Source organism: Eulemur rufifrons, chromosome 16 (assembly GCF_041146395.1).
Source record: "Eulemur rufifrons isolate Redbay chromosome 16, OSU_ERuf_1, whole genome shotgun sequence".
Classification (NCBI taxonomy): domain Eukaryota; kingdom Metazoa; phylum Chordata; class Mammalia; order Primates; family Lemuridae; genus Eulemur; species Eulemur rufifrons.
Genome location: NC_090998.1, coordinates 61683816 through 61706410, shown reverse-complemented (window position 1 = coordinate 61706410; position 22595 = coordinate 61683816). Strand labels below are relative to the sequence as shown.

Sequence of the window (22595 nt, the reverse complement as noted above, 5' to 3'; positions counted from 1 at the left end):
GAGGGGCGGCGATCGTCCGGCCCGCCGTGTAGGTGCGTCGGAGAAACTTTGCAGGGTGGGACTCGGCGGCTACCGCCAGCAGGGACGAGTGGGCGCGCTCTGGCGGGGGGGCTTACGAGGGGAGCGGCCGAGGGGCAGACCCTCGGGCCAACATCTTACGCTTCCCCTACCCGCCCCCTTTTGTCTTTCCCCTCAGACCTGCGGGCTGCTGGGGGACCGGCGGCCGCCCCGCGCCCGGAGGTCGTTCCTTCGCATCCTCCGGGCCGCGGAGAGGAAGAGGCGGCAGCGGCCGGAGCCGGAGTGGGGGCGGCAGCCTGAGGTGAGAACCCGGCCGGCCCCGCTGGGAATATGGCGACCGGTGGCTACCGGACCAGCAGCGGCCTCAGCGGCAGCACCACAGACTTCCTGGAGGAGTGGAAGGCGAAACGCGAGAAGATGCGCGCCAAGCAGAACCCCCCGGGCCCGGCCGCCCCGGGAGGGGGCAGCAGCGACTCCTCCGGGAAGCCCCCGGCGGGCGCGCTGGGTACCTCGGCGGCCGCCGCGACTAACGAGCTCAACAACAACCTCCCGGGCGGCGCGGCCGCACCTGCCGCCCCCGCTCCCGGGGGCGTGAACTGCGCGGTCGGCCCCGCCGCACTGACCCGCGCAGCCCCAGTCCCGCGGCGGCCGGAGGACGAGCCCCCCGCCGCCGCCTCGGGGGCACCGCCGCCCCGGGGCGATGAGGAGGAGCGAGACGGCGCCTCGGAGAAGGGCAAGAGCTCGGGCCCCAGTGCCAGGAAAGGCAAGGGGCAGATCGAGAAGAGGAAGCTGCGTGAGAAGCGGCGCTCCACCGGCGTGGTCAATATCCCCGCCGCGGAGGTGAGCCGGGCGGGGGCCGCCTCCTTCCGTCTCCCCCCGCCCCGGGCGCTCCCCGACTCTCCGGGGCCCAGAGTTTTCCTACTCTGGCTCGTGCTTTTTATCCTTTCGCCGAGTTCGGCAGGCAGAGGGTGATGAAGTTTTACTCTGAACAAATGCTTCCTGGGAAGTTCCCCAAATCCAAAGTAGGGCACGTGCTTTTCAGGCTTCCTGGCTAAGGTCTCAGACCCAGGATCCTCCTTTACCGTGTTAGAAGGACAACTTGTGACTCTAGGATTTGCCTACCTAGACTTGTCTGTTTATGCTTGATCAGTTAGAAAAATTGATTAATGGTGATGACGACTTACTCTAGTTTCCCACGTGTCTGGTCTCAAGTTATCAGATAGTTTATCTCTTTTTTTCCTAACAGTGTTTAATAGCACCTGTAAGAAAATGTGGCCTTAGCAACAGCCAAGACAGGTTTATCTTGCAGTGAACCCAAAATGAGTATATCCAAATGAATGTATGCACTAATTTATATATAAATTGTTTACAAATTGTGCTCTCCAGTAACGCACAGCTTTTTTCCTGAGTGATAATTAGGACAATAGGGATGTTGTAGCAACGCACAATTCTGTTTCCTAAGACGATCTCCTCAAGTATTTAAGTACTGTATCTGGAAAACATTTGTGTTAGAGTTTTGAGGATTTTTGTTTCTTTCTTTTTGTTTTTTGGTATTTTTGAGCAGCAGCATCTTCCTAATAGAGTGACTGGTAAAAATTTTCACTTAGTGTATAATCACACCTCCCTCTACCAGAAACAAGACAATCCCAAGCAAGTGTTGGTTACTATTAATAGCTCACCGGTTTGGGGAATTGGTTCACCTACCCTGTTTGACCCAAAGTAGCAGAATCTTTTTCTCATTGGCTCTTTAGGTTTTCATTTTTTTTTTTTTTTGGTTACTCTTGGCTTTCTAATTTACTCAATTTCGCCTCCTAGTAAATAACTATTAAGAATTTACTAACTTTAATTGTAGTTTAAGTAAAAGTATTTTCAGTAAGATAGGGTGTGAATCAAATATGCCCATATTTTTAGTATTAATATGATTTCCATACCTGGAAAATGAATGTGTGTCTTTTTAGGGTGTATTTTTGTGTGAGTGTTTCAGAGAGATTTTTATCAGCCAGAAAAACTGTCCTCTGCGGTTTTGCTACTTGCACAAAAGATCTGTTATTCATTAAATTGCTTTAAAAGGAATTCATAAGAGTGGTAATCAAATTACCAGTTTTTTTTTTTGTTGTTGTTAAAAATATGAACATTAAGGGGAAATTGAAGACAAGGCTTTGGAAAAGCTACATTCCTCAGCTTTATTTTTAAAAGTAGCTGATGGTCCAAATAAAAGAATTTGTCATTTTCAGTGTTTTCCTCATTGTTCATCTGACAGGGGTCTTATTTTGGGAAATATCTTGGCAGATATTAAACTTCACTTTTTTTGGCTGCTTGTTCTAAAATTATTTTTTAAAAACTTTTCTTATAGTGTTTGTGAAATAAGTAGGGTGTATCTTGTGAGATCCTAAGAAACATCCTTTGTTAACACTCCTGCTTTGGGTAAGGGAACTTAGTGCTGAGAATGTAGATGACTCCCTACTACAATTGAGTCTAATACTCTGGAATGTTTTTCGTTTGGGTGTTGGCAACTCCTAAATTTAATCTTTCTTAAAAATAAACAACCCAGGGTACCATTTTTTTTTTTTTGTCTGTGGAATTTGAACCTTTTTATTGAATAGGGAATTGAGTGCAGCTTTCTTTTAGTGGTAACTATGGCTCTATCTGTTGCAAGCTGTAGGACCCCAAAAAACGTGGTAATCTTTTACTACCATATATAATTAACAGACATACTTCTTGGGTGCCTCCCCATATTTTCAGTTTTTTAAAAACAACTTAAGTCTTTTAGACTCTTTTAATGGTGGTAGAATATATATAAAGGTAAACCATTTCATGTCTTTAGATTGTTGCTTTTTTAGAATTGTGTGCCATTTCTCCTAGTAGTTTCAACAGTGGGAATGCCAGTTGCTGTGGACTTTCTTGTGTAATACAATTTAAGACTCTTGTTTTAAAAAGTAACATTACATTTTACAAACTTCTCAGGTATGAAAATACTGTAAAAGAATGAAAATCACCTGTCAGTATTCAAGAGTAGACTTGTATTTTGTCTAATGTTGAATAAGGCTCTTATTTTCAGATGGTATTCCCAACCAAGTTTACTTTAGTAGATTAACATGTAGTTTGTATGGAGGGAGCCTATTTTAGTGGTTGATAAACATTTAAGATCCTTCAAGAATACTTATTAAACATGTGTGTGATACATGCATTGTGACTTTAACTCGTTTAACCAGTTACAAAGCATTATATAATATTGTTATAAAGGTACCTGACAACAACTAAAGATACCAAAATCAATTAGAAGATAGTTTTAGCAAGGAAGCGGGGCAAAAACTGAAACAGGCTGATTTGGGAGGTAGGAAACTGGGTGGATGCTGCATGTGATGTCTGTAAAGTTCAAATATCCAGATGCTCTTTAAGGGGATAAATTTTAGTTCTCATTTACTAAGAGGTTTATTTAAAAAAAAAAAAAAAACTTCTGAATTTTTACTTTTTTGGTAGTAATTAGCCTGAATTGGATAATTTGGTCATGACATACTTCCTGCCAGTAATTTTTCTGTTTATCAGGTCAAATATTATATTTATTATATGTCTGTGTTTAAGGCACTATCCTAAGCACTGGAGAAAACGAGAATAAGGCAGTATATATTCTCAAGGAGCATGGCTGTAATTTAGGAAGAAGGATAAGACATAATTACATGAAAAAACTTATGTACTGAGTTAATAGTTTAAAAACTATCTTAATGCAGCATATAACTATTTATTAGAAATGTGTGTTTAAAGGGAAGAGATGATTGGGCTGGGAGAAGCTATTGAGGATGAGTCTTGTCCTGAGTCTTATATATTTTTCTGTACGTGTATATTTATACATATATTCTCACATATGTACATGTATACATAACTATATATTTTACCTATCAGTGCAGTGATTCTTAACTCTGGCAGCACATTGATACCATGTGAGGATATTAAAAACTGCTTCCCCATGCTGACTTCTTGCCTTTTTCTCCCCTCCCCTCTTTATGATTTAATGGGTCTGGGATAGATCCCAGGCATTAATGTTTTTATAAGCTCCCCATGTGATTCTAATGTGAGTCAGGGTTAAGAAGTTGGGCTGCAGTGTGGGGTACAGAAATGAATAGGACAAAGACCTTGCCTACAGAGTGCTCTCAAATGGTACAAGGAAATATGATAAGTGGAGGGATAGATATAGCTTAGTCCCTGAGCTGGGTACCTAACTCAAAGAAGAGGAATAGTTAAGGAAAGCTTCCTAGACAGTTGTATACCTATTCTCAGAGTGCGTGTGAAGTTATTTTATTGGGTAAGTTTGCATGAATGGGTTAATGGAGGTGGTTACCACAGAAAATATCTTTAAATAGGCAGGGGTGGCACTGAAGTTTTGGTTTAATTATAAAAGTTAACATATACAGTATCTAAAACTTCGGTTTGCATAGTGCTTAATGCTCACAGCAATCCCATGTGGTAGTTACAGTTACTCTTTCTATCCCCATTTTCAGAGGAGAAAATGGAGGCTTAGAGCTTAAATGACTCAAGATTACACAGAAAGTGACAGAATAATATTTTAAATGTTTCTGTGTTTTTTGTGTATGTGTGCATCTAGGGAAAGGGGAGTTTTTAAGAATTGACCTACTTGCCTTATTTAGTATATTTCCCTAGAGTTTTTTATAACTTTTTATTAAAGGCTATCTTAAATAATTTCAATATCGGAATAAGGAAAACAGTGAAAGTATGGAATTGAACAGAAATTAATCAAATTTGTAGGCTCAGAGATTGTTTCTGACCCTCTGTACTTTACTTGGCAAAATTTTCAACACCAGGCCATCAGTAAAATGTAAATTTATTTTTGGCTAGTGGTCAAAAAACGTGGATCTTAGATTTTACTTAAGTGATACGTTGTTTTTATGTCAAGATGGTGTTTTAACAGCTACTCCATAGTTTGAACTCAGGTTAGTAAAAGAGAGGATAAAGGAGCATTTAATACATAGAAAGCACTTTTAAGTGAGCACAGTTTAGGTCATAATTATTTAGTATATTTATTGAACATTATATAGGACAAGTTCCACTTAGTAAACTTTTTAAATCCAGGTAGATTGAGAAATACCTTTTGGTATTCCCATTATGTTCCAGACTGTCTACCTTTCTATGTGATGAGTCAGGAGAGAAACTAATAATGACTCAGAGCTGGAGAAATTTGACTCGTGAATGGGTAGTTACAGTGTAAACACTGAGGCTGCTTAATAAGATATTAAGCCTAAGTTCATAAATGTTTGAGCTCATTGGTAAAGTAAATTGAAATTTTAATTTTTTCAGGATTTGTAATGAGTTGTCTGAGCTGGGATGCCATTTCTTATAAAAATAATAATTACATGATTAAAGTAGATGACATTTATGGTGTGCTTATTAAGTGCCAGGCACTGTTCTAAACACTTTACATATTTTGGTGCATTTGATTCTCACCGTAGCTCTGTGGAAAAGTTGGGGCAGAGAGGGTAAGTTACTTATTTGCTTGAGGTCATATTTGTAATAAGTCTACAGATAGTCTGCACTCACAGTCTGGTGCTTAATAACTATCTTATTGTACTTCGATGTATTATATACCATATATCTAGTTTAAGAAATACAAAGAGGCCGTGTGAGATGGCTGAGGCCTGTAATCCTAGCATTCTGGGAGGCTGAGGTCAGGAGTGTGAGACCAGCCTGAGCAAGAGTGAGACCCTATCTCTACAAAAAATAGAAAAAATTAGCTAGGTGTGGTGATGTACCCTGTAGTTCCAGCTACTTGGGAGACTGAGGCAGAAGAATAGCTTGAGCCCAGGAGTTTGAGGTTGCAGTGAGCTGTGATGATGCCACTGCGTTCTAGCTGGGGCAACAGAGCAAGACTCTGTCTCAAGAAATACAAAGATAATTTTAGTGGTAAAGTGTAAGGTGTCAATGTATTACTGTACAATTAAAAAATAGCTCTATTTATAAAAGATGAATGATACAGGATTTTATTGGAAAAATTTAAGAGTAAATAAACATAGACAGTGGCATTAAAATTCTTATTTAAAATCATTATCAAGCTGGTGGCCTGTTTATGCTCTTTATTATGTCTACATTGGTTTTCAGCACCTATGATGTAGGCCAGAAAATAACTATACTATTTAATAGTAATGTTGATACAATGTTTAAATATTAGGGTTTGAAAAATTTTCTCAGTGCTTTTTTTCTTTTTTAAAAAATTGAGATACAATTCACATACCATAAAATCCACCCTTTTAAAGTGTATATAATGGTTTTTAGTGTATTTACACAGTTATGCTCTAAGTGCTTTTATGTTTACGTCTTAATTTTTTATTATGTTCCTAGAACCTGCAGTATCTACATTTTAGCTCCTCACTCAGTAAAGTGAGGTGGTATTCAAACTATGAGAAACTAATTTAATATCAGCTTTTCCCACATTTCACAGAGAAAATGAAATGGTAGGATCTCCCCAATTTTAAGTTTCTTAAAACTTGGATACCTACTATCATCTGTTTGTACTAGAGTTTAGTATAAGAGGTATTTAATTTAACTGGATATAATACTTTAAATTTACTTAAATTTTTACTTTCATCTCTTTCATGAAGATCTGCAAAGCTCTATCACCTAAACATTTGAGAACATTGATACAGAGTAAAAAAATGGACTTTTAGACTGCTTACAGCCCAGCCTTATTCATATTACTGAAATCAGTGTCCTAAGTTGTGCCTGGGGCTGGGGGAGAATCACCCCCACCAAGCTCTACCTGTGTTGTTTATTTAAATTGCAGATTTCTGGGATCCACCTCAGTGGGAGTTACTTGATACTGCGTTTTAACATGTTCTTAAGTGATTATTTTACACACTAAATGGGCAAAGAACTGACTTAAATACCCTGTACTAGTTTACTGATGATACTGATCATCTAGCAGCATTCTTATATAAATCAAACAAACTAATGTTTGTGAAAATGTTATAAAAATGTCCAAATGATAAATTGTAGTTATTGTATAGATTACATTGGTAACTGTTGATGTCTAGTGGAAATTTCTTACGAGGCTGGTAAACAGTCTCACTTTTACCTTCCAGTTAAAAACTATAGATATTTTGACTTGAGTTACTTTGAAATTCAAAACACTTTAAACATTTATGTAATGACATACTTTTAGTGCGAAATATTGTGTCTGCCTTGCTTCTTGTCCAAAGTTTATTAGAAACCTAGACTACAGAAAAACACCTCTAACACTTAATGTATAATTAGAATATTACTTTCACTCGTTTTTAATTTTTACACATTTTTTAGAGAAAGTATATACTTATGTTTATCAGTTGTATTTAATAATTAGCAATTCAAACTTTTAAAACTTTTTTTGACTGTCTTAGCAAACTTTTATCAAGTACAAGAATTTTTTTTCCTTTTGTTTATAAATTTTACATATTAGACCTGCAGGTGTCCTTGACTGGGAATTAAACATATTTGGTTAACTGCTGAGGTAACTTGCAGTTTAAGTCTTAGGCAATTATATTATAGCCATATACCTACTGATGTAGAATCAAGCCTCAGCCAGCTGTCACATTGTCCTTAGGTTATTTAAAAATACACTGGGCACCATGTGTGAATGAAATTATAGGAATATTTAATTTCTGAAAGTTTTTGATGCTTATACACTTCAAAAGTAGAAATATCTCCAGTAAGTTCAAATCTTAGCAGTGAGTTGACAATTGACTGGTAAATGTTTATTCTGCGGTGGGTTTTTTTTTTTTTTTTTTTTTTGAGTCTTGCTCTGTTGTCTAGGCTAGAGTGCCCTGGTGGGATCATAGCTCACTGCAACCTTAAACTTCTGACTCTGGCAGTCCTCCTGCCTCATCCTTCTGAGTAGCTAGGACTACAGGTATGCACCACCAAGCCCAGTTAATTTTTTTGTTTTAATTTTTGTAGAGATGAGGTCTAGCTATGTTGCCTAGGCTGCTCTCGAACTCCAGGCTTCTTAAGCAATCCTCCCGCCTAGGCTTCCCAAAGTGCTGGGATTACATACATGAGCCACCATGCCCGGCCTGTGGTAGTTTTTAGAAATTCTGTTAAACAAATTTTTGTGAGTCACAATGTATTTTTCAATAATGGTCTCGTTTTATGTAGTTGAATTTAAAGAAATAGGGCAGTTGTATTCTGAAAAGTTATATTTTGTTAGGGTTTGCTGAAATAAAAGAATTAATGTTGTAGATTACAGTTCTGTGACAGCTAAAAATTTGTTTTCAGGCTCTTTATAATAAACTCTAGAGGGGACTAAGTGAGTAAGATAAACAAAAATAAAATATACAACTTGAAATACAAGCTAAAACAGATGTTTTGTAATAAAACTAACTGAAAAAGATTTTTCAGACTAAGCTTATCTGCTGGCATATAAACAAACTACTTAATAATTACTTCTTAGAGAATTTGCAGGTTATATAAAGTATGAATTGATCTTCTATTTTTGGAGTTTTTTTCAGAATATTTTTAGTAGTATTTAAAAAGAATGTAAATCTCAGTTATGAAGAATAGAATAGGATTAATTGATATGCAGAGGACGGTGCTTGAGGAATATTAATAAAAAGTGCGATTATATTGAAACAAAGAATTTATTTTTAGATTTTGAATTCTTGATAAGACTTCTGTATCCTATAATGCAAGAAAAAGTTGGTCCAAATCAAATTTATATAATCTTAAATTAATTTTTTTCTGTTGGTAAAAGTAATGTGATAAAAAGGTAATGTGTTCATTGTAGTTCCCTTGTGGAAATAAATCCAAGAAAAGAGAAAAACCTGTCACACATATTAATATTTGTGTTTCTAATCTCATTTCAATCTACATAAGAAATGGAACCACACTATAAATATAGATTTGTGGGTATATTTAACCACTCATCATGAATATTTTTATGATGTTATTCTTACTTTAAAATAGGGATGGATGTGCTTTGTGCTGTTTGATATTAAAATACTTAAGCATTGCTTCACATTTGGAAAGGACCCTACTGCTTCTCTGCCCTGTTATGTGGCTTTTGAATTGGCAGATAAATAAGTTGTCTTGGATAAACAGCTATGTATCTCTTTTCATATGTCATGTTTCCTGAAACATTGTTTAAGTATTTGGGTCTTTCAAGGAGTCTCCTAGGTACTAGGAGCTTCAAATAATTGTGAAGGGTGACCAGAGTTGTTTTTTTCTTTTTCCTTTTTAACCTCCTCTATAACCATTGGTTTCACTGGGAAATTGGTGGTCAGAGGTGCAGTAATTTTAAATGTATGTATGCTATATAACTCAATGTATACGTTCCTAGAACTCAAAATTGCAAGGTAAAAACTTTAGAGCATATGTGAAAATGGAGTTTTGGGAGTATAACACTCAAAATCTTTGTGATTGGTATGTAAAAAGGTAGAAACCTAGTAAAGACTCGCAGTTTAAATGGTTAAGAACGTACATAAATACTACAATAATATGATACTACCTTGAAAAAGACCCAAAGTTTTTTAATTAAAAGTAGGTGTCAAAAGGGTTGCAGCTTTGTGAGTTATTGTGAAGTGTAATAGAAGGAGGGTGATCTGAAATTAAAGTAAAAGTGTTACACTAGATGTGGATGGGTGTGGCTCATAACAGTGAAGGGAGGTGACTGGCAGTTGTTTGAGGTGTGTATGCATGTATTTCTGTGTGGCTGGGTTACAGTTTTCTGTGCTTACCTAGTGTTTCTTGCATTTGCATATGAACAAAGGCAAAATCAGTGTTATGCTCAGCTTGTTCAACTTTAACGTATCAGTTGCACTGGAACAAATCCACATTTTCTAAATGTTATAGTGTGTATAACTGTACATATCTATCTATATCCCCATTAATTTGTCTAAAATATGAAAAACATTGTAAAAACAAAGCAGCAGCTTGGGAAGATCAAGTAATGATACAGAGACAGGGATAGGGAGCAGAGAAGTGAGAATACTCATGTGAGTATCTGATAATGGTTGCAATGGTGGTAGAAAATGAAGGGGTAGATTTGGGAGGTATTTCATTGGTATTAAAAATTACATAACTCCATGTTTTGAGCAGGAAAAGTCTTTAGAGATAATCTAGTCCATTGTTTAAAAAAATTATCGTCATCATTTCAGACTTTTACCCCAAAACTTAAGTTGCATTTCATCCTCAACCTTCTTTTTTTTTTTTTTTTTTTTTTTGAGACAGAGTCTCGCTGTGTTGCCCGGGATAGCGTGAGTGCCGTGGCGTCAGCCTAGCTCACAGCAACCTCAAACTCCTGGGCTTAAGCGATCCTACTGCCTCAGCCTCCTGAGTAGCTGAGACTATAGGGATGTGCCACCACGCCCGGCTAATTTTTTCTATATATATATTTTTAGTTGGCCAGATAATTTCTTTCTATTTTTAGTAGAGACGGGATCTCGCTCTCAAACTCCTGACCTCGAGCGATCCACCCGCCTTGGCCTCCCAGAGTGCTAGGATTACAGGCATGAGCCACCGCGCCCGGGCCATCCTCAACCTTCTTAACCTCTAGCTGAGTCTAGCATTATCTCCTCTCCCCCAACCTCTCCCAGCTAACACTGCCTTCCCATCAGGGATCTTGTTTATTCCTTCTTAATACTCAGCTTCTTGTTTTATCTTACCATGTAGAGATATTCCCTTAATTATGCTTCACTTTCAGCTTGCTTTTTTTCCCCCGTAATTGCTCAGTTTCTTAAAGGCAGCATCTTCACCTGCTGATTCCTCTTTCACTGCTCAGTTCCTACTACTTTGTTGAAATTCATCTCTCTGATTGCTTGCGACCTAATTGCCAAATGTGACAGCTCTTTTTGGCTTTTCATCCTATTTGGTTTCTGTGTAGCATTTGCCCTCCCGCCTCCTCTCCCCTGTATGCCGTGCCATTTTGTTAGGTTCCCTTTCAGTTGGTGTTTTCAGAAACATTTGAGTGCCTGCTGTGTGCCCCAGGCTCAGTGCTAGGTGATACAAAGGTATTCACTAAGTCTTTAAGGAACTTTCGGTCTTCTTTCAGGGAAAAAAAGAAAACAAATAATTACAATGTAATATAATAAGAACTATGATGGAGGAAAGAACAAAGTACTGAACTAGTGTAGAAAAGGGAGCCACTAATTAAGGAAGTCAAGGAAGGTCTTACATCAGATGAAGTGGTTTTATGCTCTAGGTCTTAATTGGTAAGAAGTATTTTCCAAGTGGAGAGGGGGACAGTAACATTCCAGTTGCCAATGAAATGTGCAAAGGCACAGAGCTGGGAAATAATAGCTTTATATTGCAAGCCTACTTCATTCCCAGCACTGTGCACGGGGCTTTCCATCCATTCTGCCTAATCCTCACATTAACTCACCAGGTAGGTTTTTTATATTCATCCTTTACAAGATGAGGAAGTTGAGCCTCAAAGAAGCTGTGACTTGCCCAAAGGCCATTCTGGCAGAGGTTGACTTTGACTCCAGATCTGTTTGGGTGCCAATGCCCACACATTGGTTATCATTGTGGGAAGTAAGCAGGATATGTGCTAACAGAGGAAACTGATGTGCAGAGTAATCCTTGGTGGGGAGTAAATGGAGAACAGTTAAAGAGGAATGATACGGACCAATTGTGGAAGATTCAAATGCTATGCCAAGGAATTCAGACTTTATTCTGCTGTTCTTTAGTCTGTTGTTAGTATTGTTGGCCGGGCACTTCCTTCCTCTGTCCATACCTGTTTGTACAATAACTCTAACTGCTCTGGAAAGAAAAAAAATTTTGCCTGTCTGATTAGAAATCATTAAAAGGTTTTTCTTGTTCAGAAACATCTATTCAGGAGTGATAGCACAAAATACAGTAAAAGTAATACTCACGTAATAGAATAAATCCAAATTTTCACATGGGTTAAAAAGAAATTAGAGGATAGGATCTAAATAAAGTTGTACCAAGTGGTTTCTTTTGATTACAAAAATAATTCTGTAATGAAGAAATTTGATAATGACGTTTTGGGGGTGCAGGGGAAGATGGAGTGGAGGTGGGGAACTCTGATGAAATTAAATTGCCAGAGTTTGGTCTGAGTGTAATCATCGAGTTTATAGCTTAATATTATCCTTGAGTTTGGACTTTGTTCTGCACTTTATGTATTAATAGATGTTTATTCCATTCTCAAATTCTTCCAGTTCATCTTAGAATACAGGTGCTAAAGGATGGATATTACTTTTGAATCTTTTCCCATGTGTTGTTCATTCAACTTGTACAAATATTTTCTTCCTGTCTACCTCCCTCCTTCTCACTAGTATCTTAGAGGAACTCAAATGCTTCTCCAAACCATACTTTAAGAATAGTGTTTAGAAAATTAAAAAAAAAAAACAGCAAAACTAAGATTGTGCAAAGATTAGCTATAGGTTATTGTTTATAAATTTGATACATTTTTTTCCATTTTTATTTTATACATTGGGATTATATTCCATGTATGTTTTTATAACCTACCTTTAAACTTGAGATTATGCCACGAATGTTATTTCATTTTAAGCTTTTTTTTTTAAAGCAGAAATGTTATCACATTTTTTTGCTTTATAAACATGTTTTCTACTATCCAATGAAAAGTACTACTTTATAATTTTGGAATACAATTCTTGTGGTTATTTTTAGGCATGCACATAAAATAAATACATTTATATATCCTGAAATTTAATCATTCTACACATACTTTTATAACTTTTTTATCAACATCTTATAAACATCATAGCTGTGTTGTTATTCTTAATGATTATAGAATATTCCATAATTTGGATATTCTAATATAGCCACCATACATTTACTACCTTCTTAGTACATTTTACATGTTAGATGCTGTACTAAGCTTTTTGAACATCTGAGTTGATTTATCTGTTCTGTTACCAGCACTGCCAGGATTTTGGCAAACTGTAATTTTTGTCCTTGAGTAATTTGTAATCTAAAGAAATAAGATTATATAAGACAAATATGGAACATTAAAAAATGTGTATATAATAAAATGTTAGGTCATACTCTAAGTACAGAGAAGTGAAAGATCCCTAGAGGACTGAACGGGCCAGGAAGTTTTGTGGAGGGAGTGAGATTTGACCTGGATCTTAAAGGACTAATGAGAAATGGACAGATGAAGAAGAGAGTCATATTTCAGGCTGTGAGAATATAGAAGGCAGTGGTACAAAGATGAAAATTAGCAGCTTGATTGGGGTAGAGGATTTATATTAGGAAATAATATTAATAGGTGAAATTGGGGGAGCAGAATTGTGAAGGATCGTAAAAACAAGGCTGAAGATTTTCAGCTTTATGTGTCAGGCTACAGGAGAACTTGAGCAGTATTTTGATAGGATCAGCTATTCGGCAGTGGTAGAGAAAATAGAGGTAAGGAGATTAGTTGGGAGGTTGTTGCCATACTCCAGTTGGGGAGAGTATGGCAACAAATGTGAGACCATTGGAACACTGTAGTAGAATATAGTTTATTAACATGTTTTCAGTTTATGTCTATTTAACTGTCAGTGTCGTCAGTTGTAGTACATAGGGGAGCTTATTATTATCTTGAGTTACATGATAATTTCAGAAACAGTAATTAAACCAGAATCACTTATACTACAAACTGGTTTTTAGAATATTTTATTATTATGATTATGGGTAAACAAATGTATTTGTATTTCTGAATAAGCAAGCCATATTAATAATAATGTTTGTGTGCTTAGTGGGCCTGACATTATTCTAAGCCCTTTATGTACAATGCATTAACTCATTAAATCTTTGGAATAGCTCTAGAAAGGTCAGTGCTATTATTTCTGTTTTACAGATGAGGAAAGCAAGGCACAGAGAGGATAACCCATACTGAATTTCTGATTTGAGGAATTAGTTGCTAACTTTGCCCTTGCTTCCACTCTGGATTCCCTGCCCCCCCCCCCCCGTGCTTCAACTTTATAGTAGGGTCAGTGTCACCTTTTAGTACTAGCCTGAGCAAAACTGATATCCTTTTATTCCTTATATTAAGCTTACTTTTAGATTTTTAATTAAGTATTTTTAAGGGTCTTCTTTCCTGTTTATTCTGAGTTAAAAATTAGATGTGAGAGAATAAATCAAAAGCCTTATTTATCTTAAAAAAATGAGTGGGTAATTTGTAATACCCAGGAAAACTAAAAGTATAATTTATCATGTTTAATCCATATACAGATAATCTGAAATTAACTATCACTGTGTTAAGACCTGAATTTTTATGTTCGATATAAGAGAATTAAAATTCTAAAGCCAATGCTAGTGACTTGTTGAAATTATGGTTATGGATACATGAGGATTCCTTTTATTTTTTCTACTGCTATATATGTTTGAAATTTTCACAAATAAGAAATTTAAAATCATTTTTTTTGTGATACATTCAAGTTAATAAAATCAATTCTAGTTGAGGAGTATGTGATCCAAAGCAGACAGTAAACCTTGTAATAAGTACTGTGGAGAGGATAAAATAGGGATATAGGCTCTCTAGTGAGGGCTGCAAAGTAGTGGTAGAATTTTAGGGTTCTTAGAGAAGGCCTCTCTGAAGCAAGGCGTTTATAATAATTGGGTCTGAATTTTGGAAGGAGCCAGTCAGGTAAAAATCAGGGTAAGGAGCTAAGTGTAAAGATGTTCTAGGTGGAGAGAACAGATATTGCTAAGACCTTGAGGCTTCCTAGGTTCTCGAAGTGTTTAACTTAGAGCAAAAAGGTGTGCCTCGGCTAAAGTGAGGTAGATGAGAAAAGATAGGCAGGTCATGTTAGTTTGGATTTTATTCTCAGTGAAATTGGGAGCTCCTCACTGGCTGACGCAGGGGGAGGACTTGATCTAATTTTTGTTTCAGAAAGATCTGTTTAGGTTCTATGTGAGTTCTCTGTGTAGAAAGGAGAGAGAGGAAAGACCATTGCAGCCATACAGGGGAGAATGACCAGGTGAGAAGAAGAGGGAGGGGAGAGAGGGATTACATGTGGGGATATATTTTGGAGGTAGAGCTGACAGTGCTTTCTGTGAGAAGCAGAGCAATCAAAGATGATAATTAGGTGTTTGGGTGGATGTTGATGCCGTGAACGTAACCAATGCTTTATACCACTGTGTAGTAAAAGAATGTCATGCAGTATTGCACCCTTTTTATATAAATTGTGATTGAGCCTTTTAATATATAATCTAACATGTTGAGTATATGCTAGGCATTGTTCTAAGTCCATTGAATGTATTAACTCATTTAGTTATCATCAACAATGATATGAACTAGGTACTATTATCCTCATGTTTCTCATATTAAGGCAAACTGAATAATACCATGGTAAAAAAAAAATCTGCCCAGTATAAAAGGAATTATATACCACGATCAAGTATGATTTATCCTGAGTATGCAAAGCTAGTTGAACATTTGAAAATCAATTAATGCAATCTATCACATCAACAGGCTAAAGACAAAAAAATCACATGATGATATTGATAGATGCAGAAAAAGCATTTGACAAGGTCCAACACCCATTTATGATCGCTTGGTAAATTAGGAATAGATGGGAACTTCCTCAGTTTGACCAAGAATATCTAGAAAAACCTAACATCAGTTGTTTAAGAGAATATGCTAAAGCAATAAAGAAATTCCAAAAGAGGGAAACTGAGAACGTTTTGGTTAATGATAGTTTTTTTATAAAATGCATGCAATTTTATAAGGTGTATATGAAGCTTGAGAAGATAGTCTTTTTTTGATCATGTCAATTAGGATATTTATGTTAAGATACTGATCACATTACTTTTTAATACAGATTTATAGTTTTTATGTGCTTCTCCACTGAATATGTGATCAGGTGCTTTCTAAAAGAAACAAATCAAAATCTATCTTTGACTTTCCGAAGGTCTTAAATGAGAATGTTCATTTTTTTTATAGATTCAGTGAAATGTCAGAAGGGTAAATCATTTAGAGCCTAAGTATTTTCTTTCTGCCTGGCTTCATTTTTAGATGACAATATATTTGAATTCAGAGAAGCTACCTTAAGTACACAGAACATAAGGCCTGTGTTTCTGAAACAGTATATTGATTAAGACTTTCTTTGTTTTAATGAAATCTTTCCACGTGATTTTTCTAGACAAGAGGTTCCATCTTGAAACTGTGGAATATTTTAGGTGATAAATTGATTAGAGAAAAGGGATTTCAATTATTAATACATTCCCCAACACTTTTCATTTTGTTCAAGTTTAAAACAGTGAACACAAAATAACTTTAGATTGTAGCTGAATCTGAGATGAATATTTGAATGTGATGTTTTTCCTTTCCTTTCCCTTTTTTTTTTTTTTTTTTTTTTTTTTTGAGACAGGTCTCACTATGTTGTCCAGGCTGGACTTGAACTTGTGGGCTTAAATGATCCTCCCACCTCAGCCTCCAGAGTAGCTGGGACTATAGGCACGTGCCATTGCTCCCAGCTAATGTTTTTCTTTCTTTCTTTCTTTTTTTTTTTGAAATAGGCTCTTGCTCTGTCACCTGGACTAGAGTGCAGTGGCATCATCATAGCTCACTGTAGCCTCAAGCTTCTGGGCTCAAGGGATCCTCCTGTCTCAGCCTCCTGAGTAGCTGGGACTGTGGGCCTGTGCCACCATGCCTGGCTAATTTTTTCCATTTTTTATAGAGAAGGGGTCTCACTCTTGCTCAGGCTGTGTATTTCTTTTTTAAGCTGGTTTTTTTTTAAAATAGACTACTATCTTAGTATCCTCAATACTTAGCTCATTGCTTGCCATGTAGGGTGAAGAACATGGCAAATATATTCTGAGAAGAGAAATTATTTCATTTATAAAATGAAATGTTTTTTCCTAGAGTTCTGCTTTATTTTTATTTCTTTTGCCTTTATTTTTTTTAATTTCAAAATACTAAGGGGGTACAAATGTTTTTGTTATATGGATACCTTGTATAATGCGTTAGTCAGGGCTTTTGGTGTGCCGTCACCAAAATAGTGTTTGTTGTACCCAATAGATAAGTTTTTATCCCACACCTTCCTCTCCTACCCTCCCCCTTCTTGGTTTCCAGTGACCTTTACATCTCTTTGTGCCCGTGTGTACCCATCGTTTAGCTCCTGTCACTATTATTAGTGATAACATGGTATGTGTTTTTCCATTCCTGAGATACTTAGGATAATGGTCTCCGGTTCCATCCATAGAATTATGCTTTAAAATTGCAAAATCTTGAAGTACACTTAAAATTTGGAGTTTAACTTATGATAGTCCCTTTTTTATTGTGAACTACAGTTTTAATATTTAATACTCGACAATATCTGCCAAACAATTTGTGTAGGTGTAAGAGTCAATTACAGTAATTGCTATTATCTTTGTATTTTCACATTACCCTCTTTGTAACATTTACTATCTCAGGAAACTTTTTTTTAATGTAAAATGGAATTTTTGAAATGAGATTGAATAAGAAAGTTTAGCATTTTGAAACCTATTTTTCTATGAACTATTGGAATGTTTGTCCAAGAAAAAAAATTTGTAATAGTAACACAAAAGATGAGTATTCTCATGGTAAAATATATTACTCATTTGATTTTTATTTTGATTCGAGGAGCAGATTTCCTACTTTGATTTTTTTTTAAGTTTATATTACTTAATTCTATGGTAGTCTTTGAGAATACAGTTAAAAAAACAAACTCTTTTTGTAATTTAGTAACTTTCCTTGCATTTTTCTCTTGGACTTTGCTTCTATATTATCAGTTAGTTCCTTAAAACTTTTTGTCATTGTTGTTAAAAATGTTTACACTTTTCATTAAATGGGGAAAGAGTGAAAACTTGCTGTGGTACAAGGAATGAAAGTGTGATTAATTTTATTAATTTCCTATTTCAAACATATACCTATCTTTAGCATTTTGTACACACATAGGTTAAAAATAATTGACATTTTTATTAGAAGAATAACCCATTGAAAACCAAAAAACCCTGTTTATTTAACAGTTTCAGTGCATTTTTTTATCTTTTTTCCATGTAGCATTTGATTTTTTTTTTTAAAGAACACTTGAGAGTTACCAAGGATTGATCACCTAGATACTCGTTAGACAGTTGCTTTCCTTGGAGGACTTAAAAATGAAGTACATGTAATTTCAGATGGTTATTAGAAAGGGAGGTGTTATTTAGGTATGTTTCTTATTTAAGTTCTGTGGATATGATAATCATATTTCCCAAACTGGTAATCCGAGTATAAGACACTATGACAGTAGGACATGATGGTATAGTATATTTGGAATTTGAATGGTTCTGGAGGAATAGACATGGCCTTGCTCTATGATATGGTTTACCCTTTCCTACCCATTCAAGGAAAGTTTTGAGGCTAATGTGATTCATAAATCTATACAAATTACTTTTTTAAAAAGTTCTATTAATATTAAGATCCTGCACAAGAAACCCTCAATTTAAAAGTGTCGATCTTACATCCCTAATTTTTACATAGCCCTCCATTGTGTGGAGAATCATAGGCATAGTGCAAGCCAACAATTTTTAGGGCTAGTTGTCTTCTATCTCTAGAACTAAAGACGTTCAAACCAAAATGTGAAGGCTAATAAATGTCTTCGATGTATCTGAAATAGAAGAAGAAATACGAAATTATTTTAAAATGTACTCCCTTCGTCTTTCCCTGGGCTTTGTTTACTTTGGACTGTTCCTTCATTTCAGGGCCTGGACTGTAATAGCACAAAATCAGAAGTGCATGTGTGTAAATATGCTTGTATTTGTTTGATTGAGATGAGAGTATTTCCTTCTAGTGTGAAGTCCCCAACTTCCCTGGATTCTTCTCCTTGTATTTGTCTTCTTTATAACCTTCCTTTATTACCAGTTTTTTAATTTTATTGTTTTAATATGAAGTGAAGAGTTCAGAAGATGCTAAAAGGCCAAAGACAAACTACTCAGGGCTGCCTTGTGAGGGTGAAACACCAACCACCTCATCAGGTGGCTTAGTGGAAACAGTGGTTTTAATGTCCTTAGGCTTAAGAGTAAATGATTTATCTTAACTACTGTAGAAATAAATTTTCTTCTAACTGGAAACATTAAAAAAAACTTTTATAGAAAAATCAAACAAAGGGAAACAAGATAGTATAATCAACCGTATATATGAAAGTATTAATTACTTTCAATAATTACCAGTTTATGGCCAATCTTATCTATTTCCCCCAATTCCCATTATTTTGAGGCAATCCTGGATGTCATATCACTTCATTTGTAAACAGTATGAATTTATAAAATACAAGGACTCTTTTTTAAAAAAGATAACCCCATAATCACTATTACATGTAAATAATAATTCCTTAATATCAAATAACCAGTGTTTAAATTTACATGATTATGTCATACATATTTTTTAATATTTGTCCAAGTAAAGTCTGTACACCTCTATTGGTTGCTATGTCTCTTAACTTTCTTTTAATATTTACATTCTTCCATTCTTTTATTTTTGCAATTTATTTGTTGAGTAAACCTTGTCATTTGTCCTATAGTATTTCTCACAGTCTGGTTTTGCTGAATGCATCTACATAGTGTTGTTTAATGTCATCCTGTGACCCGTTTATTTCCTATAAATTGTTAGAATTAGATTTAAACTAGAGGTTTGATCAGATTCATTCAATTTTTTTTGGCAAGAATACTTCACGTGTGGTTTTTTGTACTTCCATCGGGAGGTATAAAAGTGTGGTCAGTTCTCTTTCTATGATGTTAGCAATCACTGATGAATTGCCTAGATCAGCTGTCACCAAACTTTCAGTGTTAAGATCTTTATATATTCTTAAAAATTACTGATTATCCTAAAAGGTTTTTGTTTGTGTGTAAATATCATTGTATCTATTAGTGTTTATTTTATTAGAAATTAAAACCAAGAAATTTTAGAAATACCTGTTAGTAATTTAAAAATAATAGTAAACCCATTGCATGTTTACATAAGTAACATTTTTGTGAAAACTGTTTTCCAAAATAAAAATTTGGAAGATTGACATTGTTTACATTTTTGTAAAGCTCTTTATTGTCCAACTGAAGAGACAGTTGGATTTTTGATATCTGCTTTACCATTTAGTTTGTTGTGATGTTACATATCATGTAGCCTTTGGAAATTTCATACACTGATGAGACAATGAGGGGGCAAAAAAGGCAGGTAACCTCTTCGTCTTATTTTGAAAATAGTTTTGACCTTGCAGATTTTCTGAAAGGGTCTTGTGGACCCACAGGGGTGCCTGAAGCATGGTTTGGGAACTGCTGGTCTAGACCTGTTTTATTAGTGGTTGCAAAATGGTGATATTCTAGTTCTATTATTTCTTTGTAATTTATTACCTGGTGTATTTTATAAAGAGAAATTTCCTTTCACCTACTATTTAGTTATCCTGAGATACATTTTGTACAAATAAGGTAGGCTAAATGCTTGATTCTTTTTCCTTAGGAAAATAGAAGCTTTATTGCATTGATTTTACCGTGTGAGAAAGAGATAAAAAGAGGACCACTAAGCCCCCTTTGTACTAATTGAAACCACTTCCACTTACAAGTGAAAGGAATGCCTCTGCTAATACATTTGAGTTGCCTTTTTAAATTATTAAGATGCAGTTTGTATCTTACAGGTTACTTGTTTTAGTAGTATATCAAATAACATAATCTCTTTAAGGAACTTGCTTCAGGGTTCTAAAAAGGATTGGAAGCTTCCAAGTTATCTGATGCTTTCACCTGTTTCCTTATAGAAATACTGTAAGTATTAACAGAATGTGAAGGTATAAAATACTTGTTCATTGTGAAGTATATTACTGTTCACTCCATAGAAGGAAAAAATACAGGCTGTGTTACCAGATGTTGAGTTTTGCTGCAGTTTGATTTTAGAAAACTGAACTGTCTCATCTGTTTCCCGAATTGCTTCCAAAACTTGAGCACTCTTGAAGCAAGACAGGGAGTTGTACTCTGTCATAAACGATAAAACCCAGAGACTAAGACTTGGAATGGAATGAAGTCTGGAGAGAGGAGATGTGTGTCAGAGTACTGTAAGCAATAGATTAATTAGGCATAATAACATTTCAGTTCTTGTTCTTAAACACAAATGAAAAGAGAAGCTTGTCTTAATTCCCTACTTATGTATTCTTGAGGTGAAATGTGAAGTCAGTTTTCTTCTACCTAAGAATTTTTATTTTAATTGACTTCTGGAATTTTTATGATACAATAGAAATATGTTGAGACGAGTTTATTGAGCCAACTATCTGTAGATCTTAAAATATTTGGCAGTTTAAATAGTTATTTAATGTGAGTTAGAAGTGAGAAGGATATGAGTTGAAGGATGGAAGGAAGCTGAACCAAATAGAATAATCTGTCAGCAAAATAAATCTTTTCCAGTTAGACTTACTCTCTTGTTTTTGGACCTGATGAAAATTGTTTTAGAGATTGGAGCTTAATGTAGTTATGGTTTGAAGATGTCTGTTTTAGTTATATATTTGTAGGTTATAAGGTAAAAAATTTTTATATTTATAAAATTTCTTTAAACAAATCAGTTTTTGTTTTTTTTTTTTGAGACAGAGTCTCAACTTTGTTGCCTGGGCTAAAGTGCCATAGCATCAGCCTAGCTCACAGCAACCTCAAACTCCTGGGCTCAAGCAATCCTACTGCCTCAGCCTCCCGAGTAGCTGGGACTACAGGCACACGCCAGCATGCCCGGCTAATTTTTTCTACATATTTTTAGTTGTTCAGCTAATTTCTTTCTATTTTTAATAGGGATAGGGTCTCATTCTTGCTCAGGCTGGTCTTGAACTCCTGAGCTCAAACAATTCCACCCGCCTCGGCCTCCCAGAGCAAAATCAGATTTTTTGAGAATCTTAGGTGAAGCACCAACATTCCATGGAAACATAGTTTAGAAAAGAAAATAAACCTTTCTTGTATTGTTTTAATCTGTTTTTCCATATTTATTGGGGGTATGTAGTAAACCTCTTCACAGTTGAACCCTAACTTACAAGTATTGTTGACTTTTGGAAAAAGATTTAGTGAATGTGCCCCTTTTTTCAGATTGGAAATTGCAGACGTGTTTTCTAGTTATAAAAGATGAATGCAGTGACTGAATGTTTACTTCAGAGTTTTAAAAGATTTTGGCTTACATACATAGCAGACACACATTGACTATACTTACACAGTTATCACTATGTTCTGTTACCATTTTTTTCCTTTAAAGTATACACTTTGGACCTTACAAAAAAGTCTACTCTGACCTTGAAATAATTTGATAACACATTTAGCATGTTATTTTTAATATTGTATTTTAAAATGTTGGCTTCCTAAATAACAACATATGACCCAAAACAAGATAATGACATGGGTTTAAAAACATAAAAATGCTCTTTCAGGGCATGTCCCAGTAAATACAGGTTTAGTGTTAAAACTTGGTAATTAAAGTTTTTGGTAATTAATGGTCTGAAAGCATGGCATGATCCTGAAGGGCCAAAAATTAGAGAAGACTCTAAATAAGACAGTAAAGAAACCTTCTTTTTGAATGTTTAATTTACTATATAATTTTTTTTAAAATTGAGGGAGGGTTTTGCAGAGGTGGAGTGAAAGAAGAGGATCACTCTGATTCTCATCCTTTATCTCTAAATCCT

The 22595-nt window shown here is 35.7% G+C and overlaps 1 protein-coding gene across 1 annotated transcript in view; it reads left to right on the top strand.

Moving 5' to 3' along the window:
• Positions 1 to 294: 294 nt before the first annotated feature.
• Positions 295 to 22595, top strand: part of PAWR (pro-apoptotic WT1 regulator) — an 89659-nt gene continuing 67358 nt past the window's right edge. Inside the window, exon 1 of the mRNA XM_069490244.1 lies at positions 295 to 858. Coding sequence (XP_069346345.1) covers positions 349 to 858 — 510 coding nt within the window. The 5' untranslated portion in view covers positions 295 to 348. The remainder of the gene's footprint in view (positions 859 to 22595) is intronic.